Source organism: Sciurus carolinensis, chromosome 15 (assembly GCF_902686445.1).
Source record: "Sciurus carolinensis chromosome 15, mSciCar1.2, whole genome shotgun sequence".
Classification (NCBI taxonomy): Eukaryota; Metazoa; Chordata; class Mammalia; order Rodentia; family Sciuridae; genus Sciurus; species Sciurus carolinensis.
In genome coordinates, this window is record NC_062227.1 from 67,905,902 (window position 1) to 67,922,570 (window position 16,669).

General features: G+C 36.4%; 2 protein-coding genes across 14 annotated transcripts in view; one reads left to right on the forward strand and one right to left on the reverse strand.

Annotated features, from left to right (window-relative positions):
* Pign (phosphatidylinositol glycan anchor biosynthesis class N) overlaps positions 1-1,189 on the reverse strand; it is a 125,930-nt gene extending 124,741 nt beyond the window's left edge. For all 5 annotated transcript variants that reach the window (XR_007105177.1, XR_007105178.1, XM_047526373.1 and 2 more), the window contains exon 1: positions 988-1,189. The gene's annotated coding sequence lies outside the window, so the exon portion shown is untranslated. The remainder of the gene's footprint in view (positions 1-987) is intronic.
* Positions 1,190-1,383: 194 nt separating this feature from the next.
* Relch (RAB11 binding and LisH domain, coiled-coil and HEAT repeat containing) overlaps positions 1,384-16,669 on the forward strand; it is a 102,655-nt gene continuing 87,369 nt past the window's right edge. For all 9 annotated transcript variants that reach the window (XR_007105168.1, XM_047526303.1, XM_047526304.1 and 6 more), the window contains exon 1: positions 1,384-2,129. Coding sequence is in view for 8 of the 9 variants with exons in the window: in XM_047526303.1 (XP_047382259.1) it covers positions 1,601-2,129 (529 nt within the window). In the remaining variant the exon portion in view is untranslated. The remainder of the gene's footprint in view (positions 2,130-16,669) is intronic.

Consider the following 16,669-nt stretch of genomic DNA (forward strand, 5'->3'; position numbering starts at 1 on the left):
GACCTACGATTATATAAGAATGCTCTATATTTATTTTTCCAGAGCTAAAGGAGATGCTTTACTGTTTCAATGTAATCAGTAACTTACCAGATAGCCATAATTACTGCTGCTTATTTATTTTAGGGACTACTGGAAGCTGTACAGTAAGAAAAAAAATCTCAAACCTGCAAAATGGCAATTTGTGTGTGAAGGAAATAGAAGCTATCAGGAATATCAGTCTAATACTGTTGACAGGAAAACATTCCTTTACCACCCTCAGACTGTAATCAAGGAATGACAGAAAAGATAAACACTGATCTTCCAAACTTCAGAATATACGTGAACTAGTAACGCTTCACAAAGGAAATCAAAACTCTCTACTGCATACAACTTTGAAAATCATAAGTTCCACCATCCAAACCTTGATCCTAGCCTAAATGAAGGAGTCGGAAAGGTTGAAGGGCATTGTGGGGGCAAAGCTTTGGACACAAACAAATGATCTGAGCTCCTCTGAATATCTATGAATGAAGTCTGGATATTAATGCAACACCACTGACGCTCTCTGGGCTTAAGTTCATTTCTCTACAAGAGCGACAGCACTTGACATTTTGATGAGTCCCTGTTGTACACTTTATGCATTAAATCCTAAATGTTTACTGAGCACCTAAGAGTTTGCTGTCCGAGTCCAGGCTGTTCACAGATGCAGGCAAACCCAAACCTCTGCCTTCCACTTTCGGTTCAGTCTCCGCACCCCGAACCCCACACCTGGACAAGGCTGCGCAAGAAGACCGTGCGGCTGCCAGCCACGGTGAACACACGTTTGGGAAAGGAAGGCCGGCACATTCTGACTACAGCCCTGGTACTTCCTATCCATGCAGAGAGGATGCCACCGACGGCCGGCAAACAGCCGGGAGAAGCGAAACCTAGTAAGAAAGCAGCGGTCCGCGCGGGTGCGAGGCCACCGTTTCGGCGCCGCCGCACCTCAGCGCCCTGAACCCTGGACTTTACCTGGGGCTTATCCAGGTCAGGCCTGCTCTCGGAACGAGGCCTCCTGGGCGGGAAGGCCGGACCCAGAGCCCTTAGAGCCCTCGCGCAGGGTTTCCCACAGCCCCTTCAAACGATAGCAACAGGGTCCCCGCACCACCTCTACGATCGCCACTCCAGCACGCAACGCCCAGCACTTCCCGGGCCGCAGCTGTTCTCGCGATAACTCTTGGGCCGGTCCCCTGTAGATCCAGCCAGTCATGGAGGAGTTGTGGGAGGGGTTTTGCGTTTGAGCCGGGAGCGGGTCCCACGATCTTCGCGTTCTGGTGCTGAGAATGGGCGGGACTGAGGCGTTCTGGGGCGGGGAGAGGGCGGGGCACGGACCAGTTCTCGCGAGACTGGAGACCAGGAAGACGCCTGCAGAGCCGGCTGCTGGTGCAGCGGCGGCTGAGGTAGCGGGTGCTGCTGCGTCCGGATCGCCTGCCTCCGAGCCTACGCCTGATTTCTAGGTGGAGAGGCCGGACGTGGTGAGACCCGGGCTGTGCAGGTGCTCAGTGCCCGCTGAGCTTTAGGAGAGATTCAGACTGCGGCCTGTCGGAGCCAGTCAGGGAGGCGCCCACACTCCTGACAGGATAAAATGGCGGCGATGGCGCCTGGAGGTAGTGGCAGTGGCAGCGGCGGCGTGAATCCATTCCTCAGCGATTCGGATGAGGACGACGACGAGGTAGCTGTGACCGAAGAGCGGCGGGCAGGACTTCGGCTGGGTGCCGGGGGTGACCTAGATCCAGGCTCTGCGGGCTCGCTGTCGCCACAGGATCCCTTGGCCTTGGGGAGCAGTACGCGGCCAGGGCTCTCCGGGGAGGCATCAGTGTCCGCGCTGGCCCTGGGGGGCACCGGGGAGACCCCAGCCCGGTTGTCCATCGATGCCATCGCCGCCCAGCTGTTGCGCGATCAGTACTTGCTGACCGCCCTGGAGCTGCACACCGAGCTGCTGGAGAGCGGCCGCGAGCTGCCTCGGCTGCGCGACTACTTCTCAAATCCTGGCAACTTCGAGAGGCAGAGTGGGACCCCGCCCGGGATGGGGGCGCCCGGGATCCCCGGAGCCGCCGGCCTCGGAGGCGCTGGAGGTCGGGAGCCGAGTACGACGTCGGGCGGGGGACAGCTCAGTAAGTGAACCCAGCCTGTCACACGGCCGCAGGGCCGGGGGGTCGTGCAGAGCTGCTGCGGGGAGAGGGGCGTTTCTGGGCTGGTACTGAGTTTAGTTGACGGACGTTTCGGGGAGCGAGAGAATACTGGGCGCCGAGAGCAGGGAGGGTTCCTTTTGTGTTGGAAGCCGAAGGATCCGGCAACGACGGTGCCCTCCGACTGCCTCCAGTCTTTCTGGTGTTGAACCTGCCCCTGGTTCCTTGTTGGTGTCACAATCTGTAAAATATCTAGAGTTTCCAGTTTACTGCCTATTACGACACCCCAGAGAAGGCTGCCTGGTAAACTGCCTTATTGCTCTTAAGTGTTTGTCTTTTTTCTCCCGTCTACGGAATCACGCCTATCAGGAAATAGTGTTTCTCAAATTGCCTGCAGTAATTCTTTGGTTCAAAGTCAAGAGAGAATAGGAAATACTGTCGCTCTCTGGGTAAAGTCAGATGCATGTAAGACCTGTTGTCATTGAGATAGCTATCTCTGTCAAAAATTGATTTTTCTGCCGCATAAAATGTGTTCTATTTAATATAATTCAGTTTCAGTACCTTCATTTCGTTGATGATTAGTGTTCAGAATTACAGGAAAGCTGAGGAACAGGACGCCTGCAGTCTGTCTCACCATCCTACCACCACGCAGGCTTTTTTTCACTGCTTTAGATAGGAATTCACTTTTTTATCTTGTAATCATTTTTAGCAGTATTTAATCCTTTACCCAGTTCATCACTATTTGTAAGCATTTTTTATAGCTTGAAAACTTACTATCAAAAATGTACTACAGGCTTTCCAGTATCCTTTTGAGAGGCATTTTCAATTTTTCCCTCACTGATGCTGTGAACTATTGTAGTGTGTTATATATATGAAGCTCTGGAATTTACAAATGTAAATATTCGATTTTAAAACTGTGGCCTATTTGATATTTTTCTGTATATTTTTGAATGATGCCAGAGACTTAAATTGCTAAACTTAGTGGAAAGGCAGAGTGCATTTTCTGTCAAGGTAAACAAATGCATTTCCCTTTTGGATATGTAGTTTTCTCAGTAGGTGTAACTTCCTTACTTATTAGAATGACCTCCTTTCAGGAAGAAATTTTCTTTTCCTTTCCTTCACTTTCCTTTCCAAATTGAACCCAGGGACACTCTATACCTGAGCTACATCCCCTGACCTTTTTAAATTTTTATATTTTGAAATAGGGTTTCACCCAATTACCCAGGATAGCCTCAAACTTGTGATCCTCCTGCCTCAGTAGCTGCAATTATAGGCAGGCACCAGATAGAGATTTTCTTATTGCCAACTTTTCTTTTAAGACTATAAAATGTGGGACTGAGGTTGTAGCTCAGTGGTAGAGCACTTGCCTAGCACGTGTGACTTGGCAGAGTGCATTTTCTATCAAGGTTAACAAACGCATTTTCCTTCTATTCTTGGCACCACATATAAATGAATAAAGTAAAGGTCCATTGACAACTAAAAAATTTTTTTAAAAAAGACTGTAAAATGTGACAAAGAGCAGTGTAGCAAAATGGTTGTGCAGCTGTTTTTTTAAAAAAATTTCTAAATTATCTAATGATTCTCAGCCTGACAAACTCTTGCTCCTTCATCAAGACACAGCTCAAATGTCACCTTCATAAATGCTTCATACACTCCCCAGTCTTAGTTGCTTGGTTCTTTCATTATACCACACTTCCATCATAGCCTTTAGCTCTTATTTATTCGATTTGATGACTCTCATAACTGAATGTAATAATTTCACTTGTGAACTTGGAGCTTTCTTGAATCATCTTCCTCTTTTATATCTTATCTCTCATGATTCTATGTTTTTTCAACTTTTTGAGGGTGCATAGCTCACTATACACAGCATTCCTTTCCTTAGTATCCCCAATGCTAAGATTTCATGATTGCTTTTTTCCAGGGTTCCCATCTCTTCCATTTTATAAAAATGTTCCTCTCTGTTAGGTGGAGGGGGATTTAGGGCTGCTTCTGCCTTCTGAGAGAAAATATCTTATCAACAGAATATTTCCAAAATTTATTAGGTTCACTGATACTAGCTGAATGAGATTGTCCATTATTGCCTAGGCCATTGACATCTCTAAATTTTTTTATTGTGTTAACTGTCATTCTTCTTGCCTGTGACTTTCTAGTTTCAAAAGGATTAATTTCTATGAAAATTTAGTTAGATGTTTTCCTTGCCTAGCACAGTGACTTGAAATTATTTGATAACTTAATATTTTTATATGTGATTATTTTAGGGTTATAGGGATCCAGAAGTTTAATGCATATCTTGGAGCTTATGTTCTTGATGAAGAGGCAAGACTCACACAAGAAAGAACTGTAAAGTAGACTTTTATGGTAATGTTTACAATCTTAAAGAGAAATAATCGGCAATTGTGGAAATGAAATGGCATTCATAGAGAAAGTAAAATTTAAGTTTAACCCTCAAAAAGATGAGTAAAATTTTGAATAAATAATAACTTTATTATTTTACTATTTGCTGAGGCTGGCTTTGAACTTGTGATCCTCCTGCCTCAGCCTCCTGAGCCAACAGGATTATAGGCATGCGCCACTGCACCCAGCTTGGTGGGACACTCTTCTGAGGTAATTTGACAATGCCTACCACATTCACAAATATACATTCTTTAATCTTCAATTTCATTTCTTTAATTTATTGTACATATTTGCATAAAAGCAAATAAATCTTAATTTTTAAATTTTTACAAGTAAGGGTATTAAAGCCTGAAAACAAAATGTCCAATAGTTGGAGATTAGTTAATTAAAGCATAATGATCCATATATGCCAATATATAATGATCACCAAGGTACATTTAAATTGAATAAATTAGGATACAGCCACTGTTTATGAGATGATTCCATTTATGTATGAAAAGAGAAACTTGCATATGCCTAGCATACTATTAAAAGGATTTGGAGGAAGATTGTTCCTGCAGAGTGAGATTGCAGGTTAAAAGATGGGAGTGGGAACTTTTCTTTGTATGTTCTTTCATATTTTACCACATACTGTATCCTAAGTAGCAGATTGGGATTCCAACCCAGATCACTAATTTCAAAGTCCATGCTTTTTCTTCACTGTATGTCTGCTTTAAAGCAGTTCAGTAAAAGTTAGGTCATTATAGCATATGATCAGACAGCATATCTTAGTAACTCAAGGTATGTCTTATTTACTCATAATGACCAGTCTTAACGTAGAAAGCAAGCCAGGTGATACAAACTCGTTCATTTAAAAAAATAAAGTGACAGACTATAGCATCATACTAAGGCGGAGCTAAATCATCTGCTTGAAGCATCACTTCTTTTCCTCAAGGTGACCATGATGCACAACATTTAACTTAATTTAAATCAGGACATTCACATTGTAAGTAATTGTAGGATATACCAGTCATGAACTGGTATCATCTATCAATCCTCTACTAAAAACCAAGTATGTTCATCAGTGGTTCTGAATGAAAAAAAATCGAACAAGGCCAAATTGGCTTACATTGTCTTTTTCCATCTAAAATTTGATGTCAGATCTAAGTTTCTGGAGCATGGCTAAGTCTCAAGGAGGAGGAGAACACAATTAAAATCATAAATGTAGCCTTCCAGATTTTCTCACCTATTATCAAAAATTCTCAGAAGTCAGAAACGATGTTCATTTTTTTTGAAACCAGATGATCCTGTTGTGGGTAGAAAAGTATTGTTCAAGGTAGTATCATCAGATTTTTGTGTTGTTTCTGGCCTTCTCTCAGTTCTGTGCTTGTGTGCTCCCTTCATTAAGGCCTTTAGTTCAGATCTAGATCATCAGTTTTAGTCTTATCCTGTGACTTTAATATCTTCCTCCATCTTTTTCTTGATTTAAAAGCTATTCTTCATGTCCCTTCAGCTAAAACCTTTTACAATTGCTTCCTCCTGTCCAAAACAACTCTTTTCAGCCTCTTTTTAATTAGCAAAATTTATATATTGCAGAAAAAGAATTTACAAACCTGTTTAGGAAATTTTCAACCTTATTTTCCATATATATAATCTTTCTTCTAATCACATGGTTTCCTCATTTTCCCTGAAACATACCTGATATTTTCCTGAACTGGTACTTGGAACCTTTTCCTGGTATATTCCCTGGAAATGCTTTCCTCCTTCCTCCTTTTTTTTTTTTCATGACATATGCATCCCGAAAAAAAGATCCTATTTATATTTCTTCCTTTCCCTAAAGCTTCTTCAGTCCATAATGATCTTGAAATCTTTTAAAGTATTTTTTTCCCTGTTCTACTTATGGAAATTCATTATATATAGAATTGTGAATTTATATGTATCTCTAATTAATGGTACTATTGACTTTTTTTAGGTGTCTTTAGTTGATCTTTTTTTAAGATATTAGTGTGAAACTTTTATATGTCTTAAAATCTTTTTACAAATAGCATAAATGCTTAAAGTAAGCAATTTACAAATGTTTATTTAATATGAGTGTAGAGAAGAGATCATGTTTTATTTTTCTATGCATCACCAGTGCTTAACATTATGCCTGGTATACAAGCTTTCAATAATGTTGACCTTATGTTAAATAATTAATTTTAGATAGTTGTAGCTTTTAAGTTTATTAGTTTGTAATATTTCTTCTACAGCCTGTTTCCTTAACCCTACCAAAGCAAAATTGAGTCAAGGCTGCACTTTTCTGAAGCCATTCACAGTATTAAATTTAACTTACCTGGAATCTAAGAGATCAAAACCTGGATGTTCTTACATATTGTTCAAGAAAACTAATGTTTAAAGCTCAGGTTTTGGCATCAGAGAGCTTAAGATTCACAGTTCTATTCTTCCACTACCTAGTTGCATGACTCCCAGTAGTCTGTTTCCTTTACTGTAAAATAAGTAAAGGTAATGATTCTTCTTGCATGGAGTAAACACAGTTAAATAAGGTTGTCTGTGTAATGATATGGTATAGAAAAAAAGTTAATTATTTCTATTACTGTTATTGCTAGTAATCATCCTCTTAACCTAGCAGCCTTTCATATTGCAAAATCTTCTGTCATTATAGAAATTTTAACCTAAGTGAATAGTTGTCAATAAAGTTTCAGCCTTTAAGTCTCTTCCTAAGTTTAAATATTTTGACTTTGGAATTTAACTCAGTGGAATCTTCTTTCTTAAGAGTAAAAGATAGTGAACTACAAGCTGGAAGATTTGAATTCTATTCCAAGCTTGCTCACAATAATAGTGATAACAGTGTATTGTTATTATCTGTGTATATGACTTAATTCCATGGCTTATGAGCTCATTTAAGGCAAGGACCAAATCTCACTGAGTTTTATCGGTAGCAGCATGGATTAGTAAATATTAATTGAATAAAAACAGCCTTCAGCTTCCCAAATAAGGGAGCTGAACTCTAAAAATTTGTCCTAGCTCTCAAATATTTTGAAAATAGTGGCCAGTGAAAAATGAGCCCCAGCATTGGAGAAGAATTGAGGATTAAAAAATATAAATGTGAGTTTTGCAATTCATAGAAGTAAAAGACTCCCCCTGCCCCGCTTTCCTCCTACCCCTGAGGAACAATGTCTGGATTCTGGTATATTCAGACATTAACTTTTTAATATATAGGCATTTCAAATAATTTCAAAATTGACCTTGAATACTAGGAAGCAGAGTACCATTGTGTTTTACTGTGGTATTCATAAATACATGACTCCCCTAAAAGAAAACATTCCTTAGTAGTAAAAGCAATTTTATATTATTTCCAAAGTAGAAAATTTATAGTTAGTCATAATCTTTTAGCTTTCATACTTTATAGGTTCTTTTTTTTGAAGATTAATTTTAGTTTCATCCTTAAGTGGATAATATATAAAAATACTTATACAAAACCTCAGGTTTAAGTGCAATTACTTTTAAGGTAAATTTTTTAATAGTAGGATCTTTTTATTTGTTGAGTATATATATCTTATTATATATATATTTGTGTCTGTGTTATTTATCACGACAAGCTTTTCAGGCATGTTTCAGTAAATGACCTTTGCTAAAATAATCATAATTTAAAGCTAGCTGCTTGATTTTTTTTTCCCCCTAACATTTAACTGTGAATTGGGAACTTTCAGGATTTTTAAATTATAAACTGCTTATCCTAAAGAGTAATGTAATATGGGAGAAAATACTAAAAATATAAACAGAAAAGTTTCAAATAGCATAGGGAGAAATATGTACTGGAAATTAAAATTCTACTCCAAGTAGTCAATTACTATTACTAACGTGTGTATTGTAAAAAAACATTTGGGCTAGGGTTGTAGCTCAGTGGTAGAGTGCTTGTCTAGCACATGTAAAGCCCTGGGTTCAGTCCTCAGCACTGCATAAAAATAAATAAAATACAGATATTGTGTCTACCTACAACTAAAAAGATTTGAAAAGAAAAAAGAAAGAAAATCTTTAATACAGTTATAAACATACACAAATACACTTACATGGACTTTGTATATCCATAACCTTTAAAAAATTATATTTTGATAATTTACCTTTCCATCACTAACCTGGTATATAGTAGTTCGACAAATGTTTATTGAATTAACCATTACTCTTAACCATTACTCTTTATCAGCAGCTGGTTGAGTGTTTTTATGTATTTAGTTCTTAAAGTACTATGTGGTTCCTACTAGATACGTTTTCAAGAATCTGGGGCTAATTTTTTTAACTATAATGAAAGTGCATTCTTTCATCAGTAGTAAAATATTAAATGTAAATATAAACAAAACTATTTTATATGTGACTTATAAAGTCATTCTACATATCTTATAGTCACACTGTGTATAATGGATTTAAGTTCTCAAACTTGATAAACTTATAAACAAGTTTTACCAGTTTGCCAACTGTGATGAAAGTTTCTAATCATTAGTTTCTGAGTTATAAAATGAATTATCAGGAAGTTACACAAGCATCTTAGTATTAAAGAAATGCTTTATAGTTAAAATACTTCATATGGTAGCTTCTCACCTTTCCTTTTTTAAATTTTATTATTTTGTGTGTGTGTGTGTGTGTGAGGCTGGGAATAACGTTCCTATGCTTCCCAGGCTGATCTTGTTTTAATATATATTTTTAGCCGTAGATGGACACAATACCTTTATTTTATTTATTTATTTTTATGTAGTGCTGAGGATCAAACCCAGTGCCTCACACATGCTAGGCAAGCTCTCTACCTATGAGCTACAACCCCAGCTCTCCCAGGCTGATCTTGAATTCCTGGGTTCAAGTGATCCTCCCACCTCAGCTCCTTAACTGCTCAGCTAGTATTGGAACACAAAAGGCATCTGATTGTGCCATAAAAGAATTGTGACTGAATTAAAAGAAGCATTACCAAAGTTTATCACTTTCCATAAGTAGTATTTTTCTGACAAGATGGAATAGATATTAATGAATTAGATTTTTTGTAACATAATTATAATTTTAAAAGATATAAGAGCTTTTTTATTCTTATAGATTATAAAATTGTTGACTTGAAACTAAAAAGAATTTTTGAAAATATTTTTCAGTAGTCATGATAATTCCAAGTTGAAAATTAAACTGCCTTCCCCTACGATCCTCCTTATTGTATAGAAGAGTTTTTTGAAACTTAAAGAGAAATATTAACAGTATAATGGAAGAATAGTGTATTGTGACCAAAGAGATTCTAATCTAGACATGTATGCATAATTTAAAATATTTGAAGGTAAAAGGAGGAAGAGAAAGACTTAATAAACTAGTAATAGATGAAAACATAAAAATGTTTATCTGAAATCAACATCCAACATCATTCTTACTATTCCATGTCAGGAATAATACACCAGAATGTTGGTTTTTTAAAAGGTTATTCTGTTGAATGTACATGTTTTCCTACACAGTTTGGAAATAGAATAGCTAGTTAGAAGACAAGACTTGTGACTAAAAGCAGAGTACAGTACTCAAGTGAACTTACTTGTCAAGGCAGTGATGACTGAATGAACTAATATATCAGAAAAATGTTACATACATGAGCCAAGTATGTGAATAGAAAATCATTCACATCCATAAAAGGTAATGGCCAATATATTTTTCAAAGAATGTTCAAGTTCATTAGGAATCAGAGTTGCTTTATTAAACAAGGTATAATTTTATAGTATGTCCAGTTGATGAAGATTTAAAAATAATGCCAAGCATTAACAAATACAGTTGTATACTGCTGGGGGGATTCAAATTTCTATGTCTACTTATGTTGGAATGCAATTTAGCAATGTGTATCAATAACATTCATAGTATGGGAAAATCATACCGTACAAGTTCATTTTTAAACAAGATAATTTTATGTGTAGTTTCGTTCTGTTCTTAGAAAAATACGCATACTTGGACATGGAAAAGAGGTCAAAACTGAATACTTAGAAATTCAGGAAAAAAAATCTAATGATCTGCTAACCTTATTCCTAGGTTTAATGAGATTTGGATGGTTTATCTAGTCTTCTATGTATGTATTTTGATATTCATAATTATTTGTAATATGTTTTTATAATTGGAGTGAAAAGTATAATTTGTGGTGTGATGCAAAACAATGGAGAATAATGTTTTTTTAAGTTGAAAAAAAATTTTTTTTTGTACCAGGGATTAAACCCAGGGGTGCTTTACCACTAAGCTAAGTCCCCAGCCCTTTTTATTTCTTATTTTGATACATGGTCTCCCTAAGTTGCTTTGGGCCTCACTAAGTTGCTAAGGCTGGTCTTGAACTTGGTTTCTCCTGCCTCAGCCTCCTGAGTCGCTGGGATTATAGGCGTATGCCACCGTGTCTGGCATAAAGTTGGAAATTTTAACTACTATATATATTTTGACCCAGGAACTTTGTTTTATAATGCATCATAATAATTATTTACCAGGCAAGTATAATGGTTTACATTTTTACCTACTTTTAAAAGCCTATAAGTAAATATCCTCACTAGGTTTATCCACATATTATGAAATCTATCTTTCTTTTAGTGACATGTTGTCTTGCTTTGGTTCAATATCAGTTGGGGTGGCACTGATTTTATTTGTTTAAGACAGTAGAAATAATAGCTACACTAGCATTAGGACTTTAATTATTAATGAATCCTGATCTGTTAGCTGATTTCTCCCCTTCATACATTAATGTTATTTTTCTGATATTTAAAAAGTTAAAAATATATAGAAAAGTTGAATGAATTTTATACCTATATATCCATCATCCAGGTTCTGCAATTAACATTTTACTCTATTTGCTTTATCTTTCTTCTATAGATTTATCAAACCTTCTCTTCATCTAACAATCATATTTTTTATTTTTTTTCCAAATTAAGTTGCATATATATTTTTATCTTAACACTTTAATATGCATGTCATTAATTAGAAGTCAGTATTTTAAAATTCTTTTTCTTTTCACGTAAAATTTTTAAATAGTAAAATGTGTAACTCTTAAGCGTACCATTTGATGAATTTTGACAGGTGAACGTACCATACTCCTACAATATACACATTACCATCTCCCCAGGTGGTCCCTCTTCCCCTTTCTCAATTAGTTCCCGCCCTTATAGCCCTTGACTACAAGAACCATTATTATGACATTTTTCTACCATAAATTACTATTTCCTGTTCTGAAAACATCACATAAATGAAGGTTTTTTTATTCAACATAAAGCATTTGAGATTTCTTTATGTTGTTACATTTGTCAATAGATTTTTTATTTTTAATTTGCTTAGTAGTTCAGCCATTTTAATGTGACTTTTTTGAGACTCCTGGATATAGATTCTTGGTTTGTAGGATTTTTTTCCTTACTATACTTTGAAGATATGCTTCCATTTTTTCACATTAGTAGCTTTGTTGAAATAAAATTTAAGTATCTTATAATTCACACATTTAGAGAGTACAATCTACTGTGTTTTAGTATATTTACAGAATTATGTAATCATTACATTGTAATATAAAGCATATTCATAATCCCCCAAATAAATCTCTTCATTAGCAGATACCACATTCATCCCCAACCCCCAAACTGAGAAAACCCTTAATCTGTTCCCAGTCTCTTAGATTTGCCTGTTCTGTACATTTTGTATAGGTAGAAATTATACAATAAGTATTTCTTTTGTGACTGACATTTTTCACTTAGCATAATGTTTTCAACTTTCATCCATTGTTATAACTTATATCATTATTTCTTTTTTTTTATGAATAACATTATATTGTATGGATGTATACCACTTATATTTCTCCATTTATGAGTAGGTAAACATTTGGATTTGGTTGTTTCTACTTTTTCCCATTATGAATAATGCTCCTATGAACAGTCATGAACAAGATTTTGTGTGAATGTATATTTTCATTTCTCTTGGATGGAAGTAGAATTTCTGTGTCATATGGTAACTTTATGTTTAACTTTTGAGGAACTGCCGGACTTTTTTTCAAAGTAGCCATACCATTTTGCATCTTCACCAGCTAGATAGCATCCTTCTAGATTCCTCACTTCCTTGCCAACACTTGTATTATCTTATTTTTGTTGTTGTTGTTGCTTTTTGTAGTACTGGGTATTGAACCCAGGGCCTCTCATAGTCTTGATGAGTGCTTTACCACTGAACTACATCCCTAGCCCTTGTCTTATCTTTTCAGGTGAGATAAATTCATATACCACAAATTTACTTTTGGTGGTGAGGAGCAGTGCTGAGGATAGAATCCATGGCCATGTCATCATGAGTGCAAGGCAAGAACTTTACCACTAAACTACATGCCAACCCCTTTTTAAATTTATTTTGAGGCAGGGTGTCACTATGTTATCCAAACTGACCACAGGTGATCCTCCTGTTTCAACCTCCTCAGTAGCTGGTCTTACACATATGTGCCACCACACCCAGCTAACTTCACTCTATTAAAATGTCTGATTTGGTAGTTTTTAAGTGTATTTACAAAATTGTGTGCCCCTCTCTTCTTTCAAGACATTTTCATCATCCTAAATGAAATATGTCTATTAGTAGTCATTACCCGTTCTCCTCTACCACTCGCTCCTGACAGCTACTGATCTACTTTGTGTTTCTGTGGATGTACCTATTCTGGACATTTTATTTGAATGATCATACAATATATGACTTTATATGTCTGGCTTCTTATAGTTTACATAATGTTTTCAAGGTTCACCTGTGTTGTATTATGTATAAATACTTCATTCCTGTTTTACAGCAGTATAATACTCCCATTTTGTGGTTATACCATATTTATGCATTTATTAGTTAATGGACATTTGGTTTGTTTGTATTTTGTGACCATTATAAATAAAATAAGACCACAAATGAACTCTTATATAAACCAGATTTTGCATGAACTTGTTGCCATTTCTCTTGGAAAAACGTCTTATCCCCATTGAATATCTTCATGTCTTTGTCAAAAATCAATCGACCATAAATATAAGGGTTTATTTGCAGTAGTATAATGCTGTCTTGAGTACTCTGGCTTTGTACTGAGTTTAAAATAAAGAAACAGGAGTCTTCCTCTCTTACTCATTTTCTGGATTTTTCTTTGGGAGGTGGGTTGCTATTTTGTTTCCCTACGAATTTTAGAATTGTTCTTAAAAATTGTAAGGAAAAGAAAGCCAGATGGGATTTTTAATAGTATCATATTGAATTTTAAGATTAATTATGGAATATTATCATCCTGACATTGATCTTCTGATCCATGATCTTGGGCTGTGTTTCCTTTATTTAGATCATCTTTAATTTCTTTCAACAATGTTTTGATTTTTTTGTAGGGAGGCAGGAGATAGGGATTGAACCCCCATGTGCCTTACTAATAAGCTACATCTCAGCCCTTTTTATTTTTCATTTTGATACATAATCTTTCCAAATTGACCAGATGACTTCAAACTTCAGATCCTGCTTCAGCCTCCTCCAGTGGCTGGGATTATGGTCATGCACCCTCGCACCCTGCTTGTTTCACAGTGTTCATTGTACAAGTTTTACACTTTTTTTAAAAAAAAATTATTCTTAAGTTCTTTATTCTTTTTTTGATGTTATTGGAATTAAAATTGTTTTCTTAATTTTATTTTTCGAATTGTTCATTATTATCGTATAAACATCTGAATATTTTCGTGTATTGGTTGTGTTCTGCAACCCTAAGAAACTCAATTGTTAGATTTGTTTTTTAGTAGAATTGTTACAATTTCCTATATACAAAATCATGTCCTCTGTGAATATAAATAGTTTATTTCTTCAGTTCCAATCTAGATGCTTTAGTATGCATAATGGGTAGTTATTGAAATCATTGTTTGTCTATCTGAATATATTGTTTTTCTCTGTTTGCTTTTAGTGTTTCCTCTTCACTTTTGGTTTGAGCTGTTTGATTATGTATGCCTCTCTTATCTTCTTTGGTGTTCTCTGACCTTGAATTTATATCTGTCCCACCTCTGGTCTCACATGTTGTTGACTCCAATCCTGCACACATAACACAATTTTTTGTTGTCCCACAGGTCCCTGAGGCTCTGTTAAATTTTTCTAATCTTTTTCCCTCTATCCTTCAGATTCTGTTCATCTGTATTTGAGGTCATTAACACTTTTCTCTGTCATCTTAATTCTGTTATTAGAATTCTGCAGTAAAATTTAAATTTCAGAATTTTTTCAGTTCTAGAATTTTTTTTTTTTTTTTTTTTTTTTTTTTTTTTTTGTGGTGCTGGGGATTTGAACCCAGGGCCTTGTGCTTGTGAGGCAAGCACTCTACCAACTTATCCCCTGCTCTTGTTTTGTTTTTTTGAGGACATACTTCACATTTAAATTGTGCCCGACAATTACCCCTCCTGGTGAATTTAGTCATCCCTTGCTTTTTTTTTTTTTTCCTCCAATATTTTATTTATTTATTTATTTTTAATTAATTTTTTAAAAGAATTTTTACAGAATCTATTTTGATTCATTATACACAAATGGGGTACAACTTTTCATTTCTGTGGTTGTACACAATGTAGATTCACACCATTCATGTAATCATACATGTCCATAGGGTAATACTATTTCATTCTATCTTTCCGTCCCCAACCCCTTCCCACCCCATTTTCCTCTATACCATCCAAAGTTTCTTCATTCTTCTCTTCTCCCCCACCACCCCTACTCATTATATATCGTCATCCACTATCAGAGAAAACATTCGGCCTTTGGTTTTTTGGGCTTGGCCTATTTCACTTAGCATGATATTTTCCAACTTCATCCATTTACCAGCAAATGCCATAATTTTATTATTCTTTATGGCTGAGTAATATTCCGTTGTGTATATATACATCACAGTTTCTTTATCCATTCATCAATTGAAGGGCATCTCCATTGGTTTTACAATCTAGCTATTGTGAATTGAACTACTATGAACATTGATATGGCTGCATCACTGTAGTATGTTGATTTTAAGTCCTTTGGATATAAACTGAGGAGTGGGATAGCTGGGTCAAATGGTGGGTCCATTCCAAGTTTTCTGAGGAATCTCCATACTGCTTTCCAGAGTGACTGCACCAATTTGCAACTCCACCAGCCAAGTACAAGTGTGCCTTTTTCCCCACATCCGTGCCAACACTTATTGCTCGTGTTCTTGATAGTAGCCATTCTAATTGGAGTTAGATGAAATCTTAGGGTGGTTTTAATTTGCATTCCTCTAATTACTAGGAATGATGAGCACTGTTTCATGTTTGTTGCTCACCTGTTTATCTTCTTCTGTGAAGTTTCTGCCCAGTTTCTTAACCCATTTATTGATTGGGTTCTTTGTATTTTTGGTGTAAAGTTTTTAAAGTTCTTTATAAAATTTGGAGATGAGTGTTCTGTCTGAGGTGTGTGTGGAAAAGATTTTCTCTCACTCTGAGGGCTCTCTTTTCACATTATTGATTGTTTCCTTTGCTGAGAAAGAGCTTTTTAATTTGAATCTATCCCATTTTTTGATTGTTGCTTTTATTTCTTGTGCTATGGGGGTCTTGTTAAGGAAGTCTGGTCCTAAGCCAATGTGATGGAGATTCAGGCCTACTTTTTCTTCTGTTTGGTGAAGGGTCTCAGGTCTAATTCCTAGATCCTTGATCCATTTTGAGTTGAGTTTTGTACAGGGTGAGAGACAGGAGTTTAATCTCATTTTACTGCATATGGATTTCCAGTTTTGCCAGTATCATTTGTTGAAGAGGCTATCTTTTCTCCATTGTAAGTTTTTGGCACCTTTGTTATGAGATAACGGTACTTAAGTGGGTATGTCTCTATGTCTTCTAACCACCTGTACCATTGGTCTACCTGTCTATTTTGGTGCCACTACCATGTCATTTTTGTTACTATTGCTCTATAGTAGACTTTAAGGTCTGGTATTGTGATACCTCCTGCATCACTCTTCCTGCCCAGGATTGCTTTGGCTATTCTGGGTCTTTTGTTCTTCCATGTGAATTTCATGATTGCTTTCTCTATTTCTATGAGAAATGTCATTGGGATTTTAATTGGAATTGCATTAAATCTGTATAGCACCTTTGGAAGTATGGCCATTTTGATAATATTAATTCTGCCTATCCAAGAACATGGGAGATCTTTCCATCTTATAAGATCTT